At 49.7% G+C, this 17,648-nt stretch overlaps 1 protein-coding gene across 1 annotated transcript in view; it reads left to right on the top strand.

The window, feature by feature from the left end:
- The window catches only part of Xxylt1 (xyloside xylosyltransferase 1), a 148,296-nt gene that overhangs the window by 84,206 nt on the left and 46,442 nt on the right, over window positions 1-17,648 (top strand). Inside the window, exon 3 of the mRNA XM_052740536.1 lies at window positions 5,270-5,402. Coding sequence (XP_052596496.1) covers window positions 5,270-5,402 — 133 coding nt within the window. The remainder of the gene's footprint in view (window positions 1-5,269; window positions 5,403-17,648) is intronic.

Here is a 17,648-nt window from a genome sequence, read left to right as displayed (position 1 = left end):
TGGGAAGCCAGCTGGGGCTGTGAGCAGTGAGCTCTCCCACATGCTATAAATGCTTATATCTGGTCAGCAGAAGCAGGTTCCGAACAGAGGGGAAGATGTTGGTTGGCCTGTTAGCCTGCTCTTCTGGGAAGGTCTTTCTCTCCTCTCGTGGTATTTCCCACCATGGAGGCCGTGCCTACCTACACCACTCTCCTCATCCCTTCCTGGCCCTTTGTGCTGCCTATTGTTGTGTGTGCTAGCGTGTGTCTGCCAGGAATTGTTTCTGAGGACAGAGAAGGGAGGGGAGAGGAAAGGAGTGAGCTCTGTCTCTCTCTCTCTTTTCCTTCTGGGGCTTTTTTCTCTTGTTTGTTTTGGGGTGTCATTAAGTATTCAGTCTGGCTTGTAATTCCATCCGCAGTCAGATGACATGCTTGTGGCTGGCTTAATTGGAAGCTGATGATGACTTGCTCCGAGCTCATTTCCACAGGGGATTGTTGAGTTGGGACTGTCCCAGCCAGTCTGGATGTCATGACTGAGGCCTTCTGTGGCATAGTCCCACCTTGCCTGGCTTGGCCTTGAACCCTAGCAGCAGGCATTGGCTTGCAAAGCCCAGAGACAGTCAGAATCTCTGGAGAAGGACTCTAGGACCAGCTGTGATGGTAGTGGTGGGGTCACAGAGGTCTAGAAAGGCACATTGGTAGCCAGAGTGCTCCATCTGTCCTTCTTTTCCAAGCTTAGTAGAGCCAAGTTCTAGTTAGAGCTGTCTCTTTGGCCTGAGACTAGTCAAGAGAGTGAAGATGAGCAGGCATATCCCTGTGAACATGGAGCCCACACCAGAGAGCACGCCCCCTCACCCCACCAGATTCTTCACCTCTTCCCACTGTGACTTGCCATCCTTCAGTGGCTTACCAGACTCTCGTCCACCGTAAAGACCACTGTCTGACACCCTGACTGCCACCCCACAGTGGGAATGCCTCATAGTCCTCCATGCTCTGTCTTCCCCCAGGAGGCAGTCAGCCAGTGGCCGACCATGGAGCTCTCCCAGGGAGAGTAGTCAGTACAGGTGTGCTCCTCAGATGCTGGGGCCACCGAGAACTTTGCTCCCCCCCAAAAGGAGACAGTGCCACAGGTGCACATCAGTACCTGAGGTTTTACTTATGTGGCTCCAACCCATGGACAGGTCTGTGAGCATGGGGTCTGCCAGGAAGGCTCAGCTCACGGGATGCAGAAACAGATGCTTTTCCAGTATAAGTACACGTCACTACAGCAGGGGCCTGTGGGGTGGGCGTGGTCAGAAGTGACTTTCTGCTGGCTGTGCCAGGGGTCACACGCCTGGCAATGAGATGGTATCTCCATGGGCATCCTTGGGTCTAGAATGTTCAGTGTGGCTTCTGCCTCCCTTTGAATTTATCACAACTCGGGTATATTCCTAAGGATGTAAAGACTGCTGGTTTCTCAGATGCCAAGAGGATATGGAGGCTGTGGAGACTTTCCCTGAAAGCTGGCTGGAGCCGTGTTGGAGTGTGAGGGTCTCATTTCTATTCCTCTTCAGATTTACATGATTATGGCTGATGGGCATACTCTATGACACATTGTTTTGCTCTCTAGGATTTTGTGGCCCACATTAGGAGAAGATGGATGAGGTTAGATAACCAAGGAGCGTCAGTGAGGGAGGTAGGGATTTGAGTTCTGGGATCAACTTTGCTTCTTAGCTTGAGTGTCTTGACATATCCCTTGTCTTGATGGCCCTCACTTTTCTGAGCTATAAAATGGGTAAGTTGACCTCAGTTATTACCAGGCTTTGTAGTAGGACTTTCTTGTCGGACTTTCCTTTGGGGACCTTCAACTCCCAAATAATGACATGGAGACTTTCTATGAATTACCAAAGCTTGGCCTTAGCTTGCGCTTGTTCACAACCAGCTCTTATAACTTAATTAACCTGTTCATATTAACCTACATTCTGCCACGTGGCTCATTACCTTTCCTCCATGATGTGTGTCTCCTCCTCCGCATCTTACTGATGAAATCCTAGATTCATCCGGAGTTCCTCTCTCTCCCTGGAAGACCCACCTATTCTCTCCTGCCTGGCTATTGGCCATTCAGCTCTTCATTAAACCAATCAGAAGGCGCCTTGGCAAAGACAACTTCACAGTGTACAAAAAGATTATCCCACCAGGCTTCCTCTCCAGGGCTGTCATCTCAGATTATCTGTCCTCCTTTTTGTCGACTTCTCACAGTATTTGGACGGGGACGTCCCACCAGCTGTCCTCTCCAAAGTCCTACCTCACACACCACAGCTTTCATTCATTCTTTGATTTGGGGACTGTTGTAGAATATTATTTCAAAGTGTGTTGCTTTAGTTTATGTTGCATTTGTTTAACTCTGTGAAGCTGTGTTACTGTGCCTGTCTAAAACACCTGATGGTCTAATAAAGAGCTAAATGACCAATAGCAAGACAGGAGAAAGGATAGGCGGGGCTGGCAGGCAGAGAGAATAAATAGATGGAGAAAAAGAGAGGAAGCGAGGAGCGAAAAGAGAGGAGAGGAAGAGTCCAGGGGCCAGCCACACAGCCACACAACCACACAGCCACACAGCAAGCCACAGAGTAAGAAGTAAAGAAAGGTATATAGAAAGGTAAAAGCCCAGAGGGAAAAGATAGACGGGATAGTTTAAGAAAAGCTGGCAAGAAACAAGCCAAGCTAAGGTGAGCATTCATAACTAAGAATAAGACTCCATGTGATTTATTTGGGAGCTGGGTGGTGGGCCCCCCGAGAGTAAAGCACACAACAACAGGGACCATCATCTCAATTAGTCCTTAGTTTTATGTGGTCTGGCCACCATCCCCCACCGTATCCCCCTGAGGTGGTCACTGTGGTCGTCCCCACATAGAAACCTCTTCTTCTCATCGTCTTTCTGTGTTTCCTATACGACCACCCAGATGCTGTTCCCACAGAGACGGCTCTGCCAAGTCTAGGGTCTGGGGAGTAGGTCTGATGAGCTGCAGCGTTCCTCCTAAGCACCAGCTTCTCTTCAGCCGTGACACTGGCATCTTGTGTCCTCACTTTATAAAAGAAAGGCCTTTGGTTGGTGCCCATGTGACGGTGCAGGCTGCCCAGAGCTGTGGACTCCCTGAACAGATGGGGGTGTCCTTTGCCCAGCCTGGGTCTGGCTTTCTGCCCCCAGGTGAAGGGTCGCTCCATGGTGAGCTGCACCCGCTCCCCATGCAGGGCTGATGTGGGGAACACTGTCTCTCTGAGAGGTGTTTTACAAATGAGTTATAATCCGTGCTCAAGCATCTCAGATTTCTGTGTTGTGGGGCTACATTGGACCCTCCTAGCCATTCCCTAGGAGCAGGGAAAGTGCTCAGGTCATGGAGGGGCTCATTAAGACAGGAGCTCTACCAGTGAGGGAGAAAGGGCTCTTGAGGAAGTCTCTCCAGTGGTCCTTTAGTAATGTAAGTACTAAAATTGGACCGATGCAGAGGTTAGTACAGCCTCTAGTAAAGAAGCATCCCAGGTCGGCTCTGCCCTCCTAGTGCACACCGTCCTCTAGGGGTGTGCTTCTAGGAGGGGGCAGTGATGGATGGCTGGAGAGGTTGGCCATGTGGGACAGATGAGGCCACGATTGCCCGCCAGGACCTGCCCAGAGCTGCTGCAGAACACAAAGACTGATGCCTGGACATCCAGAGGATGCACATGGCAAGGGATGGGCTTTCCTGTGCACTGATGCTAATGGCGTCTGTCTCAGAAGTGTTTCGAGTACAGTGAAATTACTGTAATGGCTTTGTTTTCTTCCTTTGGGGGAAAAAAGATACTAGTTCTTCTTCTAAAACTGGGACTTCTACCCATTAGTGGTTGACAGAAATCTCTGGGGAAGTGGAGCTGAGACCTTCCTTACCTTCAAAGCCCTGTCAGCCTCACTGGCCAAGCCCTAGTCCCCACCTTCGTCATTCACAGACTCAGGGGACCTGACTTGGGGGCTGTGACTTTCACCCTAAGGCATTCTTTCCTGGCAAACATTGCCTTTCATCAGTGTCCTTCCCCTGTGTCCTTGGGCTGCCTTGTAGAGCAGCAGGACCCCTGTGGCCTGGGTCTACTCTCCACCCCTTGGCTTAGGGCCGCCGTGTACCAAGGCCAGCAGAGTCACTGCTAAGGCTTCTAGACACAGACTTCCAGGTTATTAGCAGTCAGCTCCGACTTCTAGGCTTTGGTTTTGCCATTGTTTGTGGACGCTGGAGTGTCTTCACACTTCATATGGGGGTCGCAGTGTGGTGCTGGCAGCCTTGGGGTCCTTATTTGCCTGGACAGACCTTCCTTCCCAAACCCTCCACCGCAGAGGGCAGAACAGCCTGCTACTCTTGCTTTGCTCTGTCCTGAGTAGCTGGATTCTCGTCTGTTGTAACTGACTCTTTTCTGTTGTAGGAAAGTCACATAGAATGTCAACTAAGGCTTTGTTTCTGCATCACAAAGGAAAATAGAACAAGTAACAAATGAATCCGTTTTTCTCACATCGGAAGTTGTGATTTCTCCATAAACCAACTTAGAGAATGGCCATTGCTTCCCCGAACACCCCTGAGTGTTTGTCCAATGCCAATCCTGCTCCACGGGTAGAGGCCAAAGTACCTAAGGGGTGGTCTGTGTCCTCAGAGAGCTGTGACGCCCTGCAGCTGAGCAGGCAAGGAAGGGTGGCTGAAGGCAAGAGGAGGCACCCCAGTGCTCTACCGTGGGCATGGACATTACTTCACCCACCCATTCCTGCCCACACTCAGGACCTAACCCAGATCTCTCTCTCCCAAGAAGTCTCACAGCGGTTTGGAGGACATTTGTATCCAGGCCTGAGATGGTAGTATCTTTTATCCCTCTTGTGTGGCAGCCTTTGACACTTGTGCCCCCAAGTGAAATCACCTGGATGCCGTAGCTTTACACAGGGTGTCCATGGTGCATGCCATCCAGGACAGACACTTTGGGAGTGAAACACACCCTTGGATTTGAACAGAATGGATGCTGCGTTAGAGAGGGCTTCTGGTCGCTGAAAGTGACTTTGAATCATTCAACAACTACAGCAACAAGCCGGCAGCCTTCTGGGTTCTCTTCTTTACTTTTCGTTAGGTGCCAAGTCTCCCAGGATGTGGGCCTGTGTCTGTCATTTTTTATTTTGTGAGGGTCATTATGCACCCCAAACTGTCTCAGATCCCAGTCTCCCTGCCCCAGCCTCCCGAGTGAGTAGCTGAGTTACAGAGGTATGGTAGCATACCTAGTCTTACTGCCCTTTTTTGCAATTACTCCTCCAGAGATCCTGCGGATCATTCAGCTGGACCTTGACCTGAAGTATAAGACCAACATCCGAGAACTGTTTGAGGAGTTTGACAACTTCCTGCCAGGTGCTGTTATCGGCATAGCCAGAGAGATGCAGCCTGTGTACAGGTAGGTGCTGGCTGTTGGAGGCTGCAGCCTGAGGACCCCTCCATCCTGCCCTCTCTCTTCCCACTCATGGCTGCTTGGGTGCAGCAGCATGTGGTCTTTATGTACTTGGAAGCGTGTTGGCACTTCCGGCTGACAGGTCACGGCACTGACGGGGAGGGGGTCTGCTCCAGGGCTGGAGAGGCTGCCTTCTTAAGAGTGGGGGATTCTGGGACTTTTCCTTCAGAAAGCCCAGTTTTCAGGTTGTTGACTCTGGTTAAGCTCACAGGGTTAGAAGCCTAGGTTTCCTCTGACAGTGGTGTCAGGATTTCCCCTCCAGCCTGGAGAGCTGGGTTTTCATTGACCTCATGTCACAGCGGCTCTGTCACACCTAAGGAGAGTGGGTGGACAGTGCAGAGGGGGCAGCAGCAGCTTGGGACACAGATGGGCATGTGCTGATCAGGGTAAACAGGCACTTTCTTCCCAAGGTAATACTTCCTGACGTCAGTATCACAGAGAAGTTCCTGTAGCTGAAGCCGGGAGACAAGCTCAAGAGTGTTCTCTGCACCGCTTAAATGTTCTTGACAGCAAAATGGCTAAATAAAATGTATCCACTCAATTGAGTACCGTGTAGCAGTAAAAAAAAACACACACACACAGTAGCTGGAGATGATGATAGGCAAAACAAAAGGGCACTCTACTCAGGCAAACACAAGTGCTGAAAATCACAGGAAAAACCAAGGAGATGCTCTCCAAAGCCAGCACCGGTCTTGGGGACAGGGGGAGGGGTGCGGTGGTGCTTTGTGCCTCCCCCTCCCCGACCCCTGCAGTGGTAATGCACATATTGCACATACATTACGTTCAAAGAGGGAGAAAGAGGTAAGACTAGCAGGAGTAGGTTTGGGTTCGAAGCTCGTCTCGCAGCTGAGGCTTTGGTGTTCCACGTTGTTGACTCACCCTCCCCACCCCCACCTCTGGCTGATTGATTGGCAGCTTCCTTCAAAGCCAGCTCTGGTCAGGTTTGCTCTGGAAGACCTGGAATTCTTCTTCCCGGGGCTCCTGGGCCCTTTGTTCCGGACGCCTTCATGCTGGCTCAAATGCCGGGAGCTAGAAGTCCCCAGAGAGCGGCTGGCCCTGGCATCTAGTGACTCAGCGTGAGTTTTCCCCCACAGAAGGAGGGCAAAGACAGGCTGGCTTTAGTGGTGGCTCTTTGCCCGTCTCAGATCACAAAACAGGAAATTCCTGCTAGGGCCTCAAATGAGCTGAGAACTCCTGGGGCTTTGTGGGCTGGTTCCCTTACATAATGCTGACTCAGGTTCCCCAGAGGAATACCTGCCATGTTGCCTACAGAAGGCTGTCCCCACGGCAGGCAACAAGAACATTAAATGTAAAGTCCTGCGTTCCAGTCCTGAGACCTTGGCACCCCTTTAAAAAGGGGAGCAGAGACTTCCTCTTCCTCCAGCTTTGGTGCTCAGGGCTCCTCCACCCTGCTGACCTTCTGCCACTGTATGCACTGAGGGCCCCACCCCCCACCCCACCCCACCCCCGCTGAGACCCAGGCCCTAGGACATTTAGACTGCCTGGTTACAGACTGTTACATCAGCAACACCCGCAAGACAAGGTTGGCCCTTCTCTTTATAATACATTAAAACCTCATCACACTTGTTACAGATCATCTTGGCCAGTTTGTTTTCTGCAAAACTAGGATTTTATAACAGTAGAACTTAAATCACTTCAATTATCTGGCCTTCCCCAAAGAAACACCTGAAAGGCAGTAGATTCCAATGAAGTTTCCCTTACTTTCATTCTGTGCAGTCAGAACCATGAGAACCTGCTACTGGCAGAGTCTTAAGAATGCCACTCAGTCAACAGACATTGACCTTAGCCGTAAACCATCCCTAAAGGTCACTAAAGACAGCAAATGAGTGTCTGCACTGTCCAAGATCATCTGTTACAGTGTATGCGCTTGGTATTTGCTGGGCCTGAGAACGGTTTGGCTGGTGGCAGACCATGAATACGCCTTATGTGTATGTGTGTATATGCACATGGCCTTCATCCATATGGAAACCGGAGAGCCCAGGGACCTGAAAGATCACTAATAGTTGTCCCCTGCTTTGGAGGATTCACCCGGCTGGGGATCAGGGAGGAGACTGGGGGTTGGGTGATGGGAGGGGAAGGTGGGGAAAAGAGAAGAGTCTAGTTAATGGTCCCTACACAAGTACAGGGGAAGCTGAGCCCTTCTTCTGAGTGGACACTGGGCCCCTGCTCCTTAGACATGGGCAACACAGTTTATGGGGGACCCACAGCCCAGGCCTCAGTCCTGTCTACTGCCTGCAGAGTCCCTCCCCTAACAACTGGTGCTCAGAGGCCTCCCCAAGTGGCCTGATGTGACGTGGACAGGTTACTTGTTATAAGCGGGATCTGGAACGGGTACCAAAATGCTGCAGCTCTGGGTGCATGGTGACTGGTTAAGCAAGTGCACTTGGTTCTGGAAATTCACTGAGCAGGAATAGGCTCCAGTCGCCCAGCTGTGTGAGTTTTATAGTCACTTGTCCCACAGTTACTATACTTCAAAGGACACACAGCAAGTCATTTTTATGGTGGCTTCCCCTCTATTGTGAGTCGTGAGCTTCCAGGAGGGTGGGGAGAAGTGTTTCCCACCATGCATTTGACAAATGGCTTTTTACATTTTTTTTCCCCACAAACACATTGAACCGACTGCTTTCTGGACAGGGAAATGCTGGAGTATGGATAGAGGATGCTTTCCTCCCAGTCCCTGGTACAGTTTGGTCAAGTCATCTGAGAATCAAGGTCATCTTGGGTAGAATGCTGCCCTTCCCTCCTCTGACCTTTCTGTGCATTTTTGTCTGAACTGGACCCCCGTGAGCTTCTCTGTGGTGCTCTGTGTGACTGGGGTGAGTAGTCAAAGGGAAAGAAACCCTGAGGCCTGCTCTCCAAACCCACACCTGAAGTTTAGAGACATGGACGTGTGGGATGGCTTCCTGTGAGTGCATTAGACATGCAAGAAGCACTTGGGCCTTCTTTATGTGCATCCTGCAGAATTTAGTGTGACGTCACAGGAACAGCTGATGCAGCTTATGTAAAGGCATCAAGTTGGACTCAGAAGCTAGTTAGCTGAGGGGGTGCTGCAAGTCACAGGATCCTGTTTTTCCTGTGTGTGCGGCAGAGTTGTCTGTCATCTGTCTGCCCTGGAGCTGGCTGCCTGAGGAGCCTCTGAATGGCAGATTTGTTGGTAGGGACCAGCTTCTGGTGCATCCACCAGCCCCGCAGCAGGCCACTGTGTCCTGGAACAAGCCCAGGCACCCAGGAGGCTGTGGCCAGAGCAGCAGGGGGCCCTGTCAGTTCATGCCCCGGAGCCAGGAGTTGGCTTTCCTGTCAATGTTGCAGTATCCCTTCTTCAGCCTCTTGAACCACACGGCTGCTCATCCGGGGCCTGTGCCAGCCTGCCTCCTTCCAGATGCTAGGATGGGCAGGTCCATCTAGCTTCTCTGCACTTCCTTTTTTCCTTCCCTGAAACTGGTACAGGGCTCTCAGGGGCGTGCTGGGTAGGAAGGGAGGACATGGACAGATCCCCACTGCTGCTGCTCTGCAGTCATGTGATCTTGAAATTAGGTAGTGTCTCTGAGGTAAGTTTCTTTAGCCAGAAGTGGAGAGTAGAGGACTGTTCACAGCAGAGCTGATGGGGATTCCGTTAGATGATGTATTTATGGTTCCTGGCAGTCCCGTGTCACCCTGCGTCCTAGCTCAGCCACTGATGAATGCTGTGGTGCAGGGGATTCACTTAGCCCCCCAGCCCGTGTTCCCCTGCATGTGAAGTTGGGGCTAAGGTAATGTGAGTAGTGCCCCGCCTCTGTGTTTGAGGAAATTCTTACCTGCCATACAAGCCTGCTTGCCTCTCATGTGGGGAGACTGAGAAACTATAAATTCTAGCTTCCTTGTCACTAAGAGTGTGTGGATTCCGTGTTCTCCCTTCCCCTCCTCCCCCAAAGAAGTTACTCTCATCAGTTCAGCATCTGCACACACACCAGATTGTCCTCTTACTGCCCACTTGAAACAAGGTGGCAGGGGTATCTGCAGAGCGGAAGCTGACCCACCCTGTTACAGGAACACGACTCCGTCTACAGTGACAGGAAACTTTTAACATCCCAAGAGGGTACTGGAAACCCAGGGGGGTAACAGAGAAGGAGGTGTCCTGTGGAGTCTCTGTGGAGGGAACCGGGGTAGGTGAGCACTCCAGCAGACACCAGCCCCTGCCTCCACACACCAGCCTGCCATCTGCCGCCTGCCTGCCTGCGTGTTTACCTTTTCCCTGTGGTGGATGAGCTGGCTGCTCTGCTTGCTTCCAGAGCTCAGAAGGGGCCTCTTGCCCTTGTTCCGTCTCCAGCCCATGGGGATGTTAGTTTCAGATTTGAGCCCCATGTGTCTTTTCTCCTGGACTAAAGATGTGGAATAGGTGTTAGTGTGGTATGGTGGCACATGCCTATAATCTCAGTACTTTGAAGGCTAAGGCAGGAGGATTATGAACCCAGTTCTGTGGCTACAAAGCAAGTTTGAGGTCAACTTGGGATGTGTAGACGGACCCTAGTGAAGCCAACCAAACAACAGACAAGCAAAAGGTAATTATTAAAAAGAAATGAAATATATTTTCATTGCTTACACAAGGATTATGTTGTTGTTTTTAATCTGTAAGTTTTATTATTGTGTAAGTGAACTTTCTGCTATTTTTATTTTTGGTTTTTTTTGAGGCAGGGTCTTGAGAAAATGCAGGCTAGCCTCAAAATTGCAATCCTCCTGCTTCAACCTCTCCAGTGCTGCCATTACAGATTTATACAGCCAAGCCCAACAACTCCTGCTTACATTCTTGTGAGTTTGGTTTGTGTCCACATAACAATATGCCGTGAGCACCCTGTGCTTGACTCAGCCTCTGTTTGTTAAACGTTGCTAGTTTCCTGAATAGTTCTTTTTTTTTTTTTCACTGTTTATTCTGGTGAACTTTTAATACATACAGACATGGACTTCATTCTAGTGCTCTGACTAGTCCACAGTTCTTACCATGGAGTCCCAGGTGTGATGAACGTCAGATGACCTCTTCCTTACACACTTCTTCTCCCTAGATTATTTTGAAGTAAGCCCCAGGCATCATGCTATCAAATCTGAAAGTCATTTTCAGCCTTCTTTTGTAAGGCTCACTTGCTGGCACTGGCTTCGAGCTGAGCAGTGACATGAACCCTCTGCTGTCTTCCTGCCAGTTCCTCAGCTGATAGGAGACATCTCACCTGCTGGCATTTGCTGTGTCTCTCCACATTGTCTTGTGTCAGGATGCTCACGTGACTGGTGCTTCTGGGAAGGCTTCCTGACTGACATACAGGCATGTGGCACTTCTTCCTCAGAACCATCCCTTAGCATTCGTAAAATAGGACATGAAGATAGAAGGTCAGTTCTCTGTCCCTGACACTGGCAGATGAATTTCCAGGCCCCTGTCCTTGTGTTTGTCTTTAAGAAATAAACGGAGAATGAGCCAACCAGTTTCCGTTAAATAAAGTTTATAGTGGAACCCAGCCTCAGGTATCTCACTATAGCCTTGAAAAATGGGTGGAAACATATACCAGCACCATGCTAGAACCATCTTCAGAGATGCACCTTGGATGAACCACAAAGACGTTCTGCATAGGGACTGTAAACTTGGCTAAAGGGCCCTCAATTTTATATTCTGCCTCCAAAATGCAAAGAACCGGGTAAGCTTTCTTCTGAAAGGTCTCTCTAGTCTCTCTGGTGGTCACATCTGCTAGAAATGCACTTGCAGGCTTGGGCTTTGAGCCCACATAGGAAACTTATTAGGCATCTCTGGAAGGTCTGGCTATGCAGAGAAACTGGACCTGTCCTCCAGAGGCTTGTAGCCTAGCAGGAGAGACCTTTTCCTGGTGGACTCTGGGAATGCTACAGCTGTACATAGCAGAAGGCTGTCCTTTTGAGGCCTGTTTTCCTTTGCCAAATATCTCTCTGAAGAACCATATTAGCAACCTAGGCAGCATAAAAGATTGGGGTGTGTGCATGTGTGGCATGGACGGCATCGTAGAGTCACAGCGGCCTGTGTGTAAAAGGGACCTGTGGCAAACAGCATGTGGAAAGGACTAAATGTGATGGGCTATGTGCACAGGGTGTCTTAAGATGGCTCCATGGCCACCTCAGACACAGGCTTCAGTTCCGTGACTTCATTTCTCCTGGTGACAAAGTGGCGTGGAGATTCAGTTCCCAGCCCCTGTACCTCCAGGTTAGCAGCAGACTTGGTTATTACAAAGACATCAAGTGTTCAGACTGAGCTTGGTTTTGAATTGAGCGCCTTGTAGCTCCTTTATAGAAGCCTTTTACTATTGATTACGGAGAGTCCCTAGACTCCTTCCTCTGTTTGAGTTCACCCCACCCCCAGCCCATATAGGAGCTGAATATGTGAATGTGTTCGTTATTAGGGGACCTGGCCCTCCCAGCTGTCCCCATTCTTGGAACTTTTGTATCACTGTATGTGAGAGAAGGAGCTAATGCTGGAGCTAGAGTTACTTACACACGATGAATGGCGTGCCTGCGTGCGTGCTTGCTGGGTCTCTGGCTGTGCAGATGAGCTCTCATTCTGAGGCTGGCCCATTCTAACGGACTTTTGCAAGTGGGAAGTCATAGAGACGTGCGTGGGACCTCGTTAATGTCATCACTGTGGAGAAAGGTGCCGTGCATATGGCTGCTTCTCTGCCTGCACTTGATTCCCCTTGGCCCTGTAAAAATACTTACTGCCCCCTTAATAAAATTAAGCCCAGTGTCTGTGGGGAAACCCTTTCTCTGCTGCCAGAACCACCCTATCTCCACCGGCCCAATGCTCGTGAACTTGGAACTATAAAAAAGACAATATGACCCCAGCCCTCTACTCAGGCTGTCAGTGAACAAGATTTTTATGTTCATAATAGTGTAATTGCACTTCATTTTAGAGAGCTGGAAGATACTGTTGAAGCAAGACAGAGGTAGAAGGAATAACCAGAGTGGAGGAGGAACACCCCCGTGTCTTTGAACTGCTTCTTCTGTCAAGATGTTAGTAGGGTTTGGGAGGACTAGAGTATGACCCTGTCTACAGCCGCCTCTCCAGATAGTCCTCATGGTTTTTTTTGACTGTTGTCCAAGATTGAGCATTGTACAATGATCAAGCAATGCTCTCTTTCATACAGGGAGAAGTGGAGTCCTTGGCCTGTTTGGCCCAAAGGAGACAGAAATGGCTGGGAACAGCTGTCTGATCTGCCTTTGCTAGCCAGAAGCCAGGGAGCTCTGGGAACACAGAGCTCATGGACTGCATGGGGCTAGCTGTGGAGTGCAGGTGCCTCCCGACCATCTGTGCAGACCGGGCTGGAAATCCCCAGTCCCCAGGCAGTCCCACACCGAAGATCAGATGGGGGTGGACTATTGGTGGTTGGTGGTGGTTTTGTTTTTAAAGTTATAAAATGAGAGGACATCTGATTAATTCCCAGGATAAAAAGGGGGGGGATAATCTGGTGAATATAACTTACTGTAATTGGCAGAAGGGGCCTCCTGTGACTCAGAACTCAGGATACAGCCTGGAGCAGTGTAACTGCAGGGAAATACCTCCAGGAGGTGGTACAAGGTTTTGAAGATAAAACAACAAAACAAAACAGAAGAAGAGTGGAGAGGGGAAAGAGAGCGATTGATTGAAAGTCCTCTGACTGATGGTTGAGTGGTGTGTCTGAAGGTTTGGGTTGGGTGTTGTTTTGGAGTGGGTTTTGTGTTGTTGTTTTTCACATGAATATTGGGCCAGTGTTGTCGCATCTGATTTTTCTTTTAAAGAGATTGGAGTCTTTGTTGGGGATGTTTAAATATTAACAATTAAGCAAGCGCTCTACTAGCCAAACAGTACCCTGGTGTGCCAGATGGAGCCAGCCGCTGCCAGGTGGATCTGATAGAAAGCTCGCTCTTGCTGCCACCCTTGGCCAGGGCTCCTGAGTGCCTCAGGTAGCCAATCTCAGATGCTGGTGCTGATGGTTTCTGGGTCCACTCTGTTTTGGTTCTTCAAATGTTTTCTCCCATTCCTTCAAATAGTTGTTGATTTTTATTGATAATTTTTAAAATTCCATAAAATTTTTTCTAAGTAACCTCAGACCTAGCTAATAACAAGCACCAGACCAAGAAAAATTCCTTTCCAGGAATGTAGTTCTGGAAGAAAATCGAGAGTGAATCAACAGACTCTGCATATAGTGGAGCTTGCTATGTTAGCCTTAACCTGTATATGAGCATCTTCCTGTTGAGGTCTGAAGATGTTCTGGGGAAGGAAGGGAGGAGCCAAAGCTGGAGTGATGGCAGCAGTTATATGTTCTGCATCACCCTCTCATCTACGGCTGCAAAGAAATCTGTGCAGACTTGGCCCATGGATGCCCGTCATGAATATGGACAAGGGCCCAACTTCACTGCCTGCTCAGCTTCGATAGTGAGATTGGCTTAGGTTCCTGGCCCCTGCGCCTAAGGCCTAGGTAGCGGGCATCCCTAGGTTCTTTTCTGTGTTTCCTGAATGAGGAAAGTGTAGATTTGAGAGGCCTTGCAGCCTCATATCCAGCTCCCCTGCATCCTCTTTGGGATTTGTAGTATGTATCTGCATGTAAGGATAATACAGTCTTTCATTAGAACATTTAAAAGCATTCTAGCCCCTGCCCTGGTGTTTGACCTCATGTAATGACCTCACACCTCTGTCTTTGGTCATTTGGGAGAGCCAGATTTCTGCTCCAGCCTTCTCATGTCTCTGCAGCAAAACAGTTTTGATTACTTTTCCTCTCTGGTGATGCTGTGATCAGTGTGGGATTGGAGAGTGTTGTATATGACTGGTCTCACTGATTCCTGGGAGTTTTGAACATCAAGATATCTTAGTGGTGAGGGTTTGAATATGAACTGTATCCAGGTAGGCCATACGTGGCTTCTACCAGAGGGCACTGGTATGTGTGCATCATGGCTTAGATTACAACATCTCTTACCATTACGGATGCACTATAATACTTCTGCTTGCAACCTATCTACCCATCCATCCATTTATCTGTCTGTCCTTCCACTCATCTGCCTGTCCTCCCATCTTCATCCCTCTGAGGTGATGGGATTTATTGTGGGTACAAGCCCCTTTGAGTCTCCCTGCCTCTTCACTGCTCAGGAACCCCCTTTAGTCTGAGTTCTAGAACCTGCCTCTTCACCACTCTGGAACCTCCTTTGAGTCTGAGTTCTAGAACCTGCCTCTTCACTGCTCAGGAACCTCATTTTAGTCTTGAGTTCTAGAACCTGCCTCTTCACTACTCTGGAACCTCCTTTGAGTCTGAGTTCTAGAACCTGCCTCTTCACTGCTCAGCAACACCCTTTAGTCTGAGTTCTAGAACCTACCTCTTCACTGCTCAGGAACACCCTTTAGTCTGAGTTCTAGAACCTGCCTCTTCACCACTCTGGAACCTCCTTGGAGTTTGAGTTCTAGAACCTGTCTCTTTACTGCTCTGGAACCCCTTTAGTCTGAGTTCTAGAACCTGCCTCTTCCCCACTCAGGAACACCCTTTATTTAGTCTGAGTTCTAGAACTCGCCTCTTCATTGTTCTGGAACCCCCTTTTACTCTGAGTTCTAGAACCTGCCTCTTCACTGCTCAGTAACCTCATTTGTCTCTTTTCTGCAAAACTAGAACATCTTCACTGGGAATCAGCATGGGTTTTCCTGTGGAGCCGGGGGGGGGGGGGGGGGGGGGGGAGGGTGCCCACATGTCAATCTCTAGAGATGGCAACTGCTGGTGCTCTGCCTTCCTGCCTCTTTCCTGTCACTGAGCTAGCTGATGCCCCTCTCTGCTAAGTGAAGGCATTGGAGGAGGAGGAGGAGGAGGAGGAGGAGGAGGAGGAGGAGGAGGAGGAGGAGGAGGAGGAGGGAAGTAGATTTGGGTAAGTGACTCAAGGAATTTCCTTCCTGTTCAGCTTCCTTTCTTTTTTCATAGATGTCATTGTTTTTTGAGAGGTGGTAGTCCAGGCTGATCAGGAACTCATTCTGTAGCCCTGGATGGGCTCAAACTTGCAGCAGTTCTCCTGTCTCAGCCTCCCAAGTGCTAGGATTACAGGTGTGAGCACCATGCCCAGCTGCTTCTCTCCATAGAATCACCGTCTCAGGAATGGGATACCCGAGGGTATCTTACCTCATGTGAGCATCTCCCCTACGGCATCCATGATTTATCTGGCCTCTGCTTAATCACGTCCTACTATGGGGCCCGGTAACTTCTAAAGCAGTCGTTATTTTATTGCTGGACAAGCTCATGGGAATGCATTTCTTTTTTAAAAAATACTTATTTTTATTTTATGTGCATTGGTGTTTTGCCTGCATGTATGTCTATGTGTCAGTTCTTAGAATTATAGATAGTTGTGAGCTGCCATGTGGGTGCTGGGAGTTGAACCCAGGTCCTCTGGAAGAGCAGCCAGTGCCCTTAACCACTGAGCCATCTCTCCAGCCCCCGGGATTCATTTCTGTATGTTAAATCTGAAAGTCTGCTTCCCCATGTCTGCTACTCGTTGTCTCAACGTGTGGTCTCTGAGGTCACGGGAGTCATGTCTGCACTCCTCCCTGAGACGCTCTTGTTTTCTCTGGGTTATCCTTTGCCAGGGCTGATAGTCTCCTTCCCACATGCACTCCTTCAGTGCCTGGTCTCGGGAGCACTGGCCAGTTGGAAATACGGATGGACGGCCTTCTGCCATGGCACTATGTCCCGGAGACAAGAAAGCCCTCTCTGAAGCAAGCCTGTGCATATACACACTTCTTTTATACACAGTTCCTGATACACGAATGCGTGTGTATGTTCCCAGCAGCACTCATCTCCACCAGCCTGTGCTTGAGCCCTACTCTGGATTTGTTGAGGCGTGCCAAGACATGGCCTGCCCATAGCACAGTCCCCTGTGTCCAGTCCTCACTTGTATTCTCTCCTCTCTTTGAAGGATAAAATAGAATCAGATTTTCTGTGGGTCTGTTGTTCCTTTGGTTGATGGACTGGCTTGGCCATCCCCACAGAAGCATGCAGCATGTCCTGTCACCATTCCTAAGCCCTTGACCCCAACATGCTGCCTTCTTTCCCTGCTGTCTGTGCAGGATGGATACAGTCCAAGTTTCCTGCCAGGTATGAGCCGTACGTTTGATTGTTGTGAGTTCCAAGAGCTCTGCCCGCCAGCTTCCTGACAGCTGGAACTCAAGGCTGTGGGACAGTCAGTATACCTTCCGAGGATCTTCTGCGGCTGCTCTGAGACCAACTGAGTGACATGGTTGTCATTTAACTTGAATTTTATATTGGAATAGAAGTGAACTAAAACGCTGGATACCTGTGGTGTGCGTCTAGACTAACCTACAGAGGTCTTGAAAACCTTGGGCTCGGACCACAGAGTTCTAGTGTGGCTTTGTTCTGCAAGGGCCTTGGAGAGCCTGGCCTGCTGGGAGGTTCTGGAAGTCGGGGGTCTCATCATTCATAGGGGAAGAGCCCAGCTGCCATGTTGGAAACTGGGTTACTCCTTCTCTTTTCTCAGACTTCTTCTGCTGAGGGCGTGCTCTGAGTCCAGTGGGGAGGTCAGGGGCAGAAGCTGGAGTCAGACTGCCTGGGCTTGAACTCAGCCCTGCCCCTCACTGACCTGTGTGACTTTGCCCTAGCTCTTTAACCCAAGTGTGCCCTGGATGTTGTCTGTGTGCCAGAATGTTTCTCAAGGGGATGCTGGGCTACAAGAGTTAAATGAACTAATACTTGTCACATGAAAGAATGCCAGGCATGAATGTTGGACGAGTACTAGAAAAGTAAGGGTGCTGGGCCCTAAGAGCCTTTTAAACAGCAGAATCTGCCTGTGACTGTTGTCTGTAGCAGAGATACTTAAGCATGGAATGCTTCTGATTCTAGAGACTGAACATCTGATTTCCATGGTACAGATGTGTTCCACTACTAGATGTTGTCACTTAAGAAACTCTCTCTCCTGAAGGACTTTTGGTCACATGTTTGCCTACCACACTTCCAGAACTTTTGATCACCTTACTGTAGAAAAAAGAGCCCTCCATGGGTCCTCTTCCCTCCACAGGGCTGGCCAAGCCTTCTTGCAGATGTCAGCTGCTCTAACTCTATGCCATTCAGGAAAATTAATTTTCCTCTTTTTGTCCCAGCAGCCATCTGCCAGCTCAGCAGGAAGGGCCCCCAGCTTCCGCTGCCTTCCTCATATTGCTCCTCTGTG

The sequence above is a fragment of the Peromyscus californicus genome, unplaced genomic scaffold, assembly GCF_007827085.1.
Source record: "Peromyscus californicus insignis strain IS unplaced genomic scaffold, ASM782708v3 Scaffold_16__1_contigs__length_79575227, whole genome shotgun sequence".
In the NCBI taxonomy this organism is placed as follows: Eukaryota; Metazoa; Chordata; class Mammalia; order Rodentia; family Cricetidae; genus Peromyscus; species Peromyscus californicus.
Note: the sequence above shows the minus strand (reverse complement) of the source record. Positions and strands in the feature narration are given on the sequence as shown.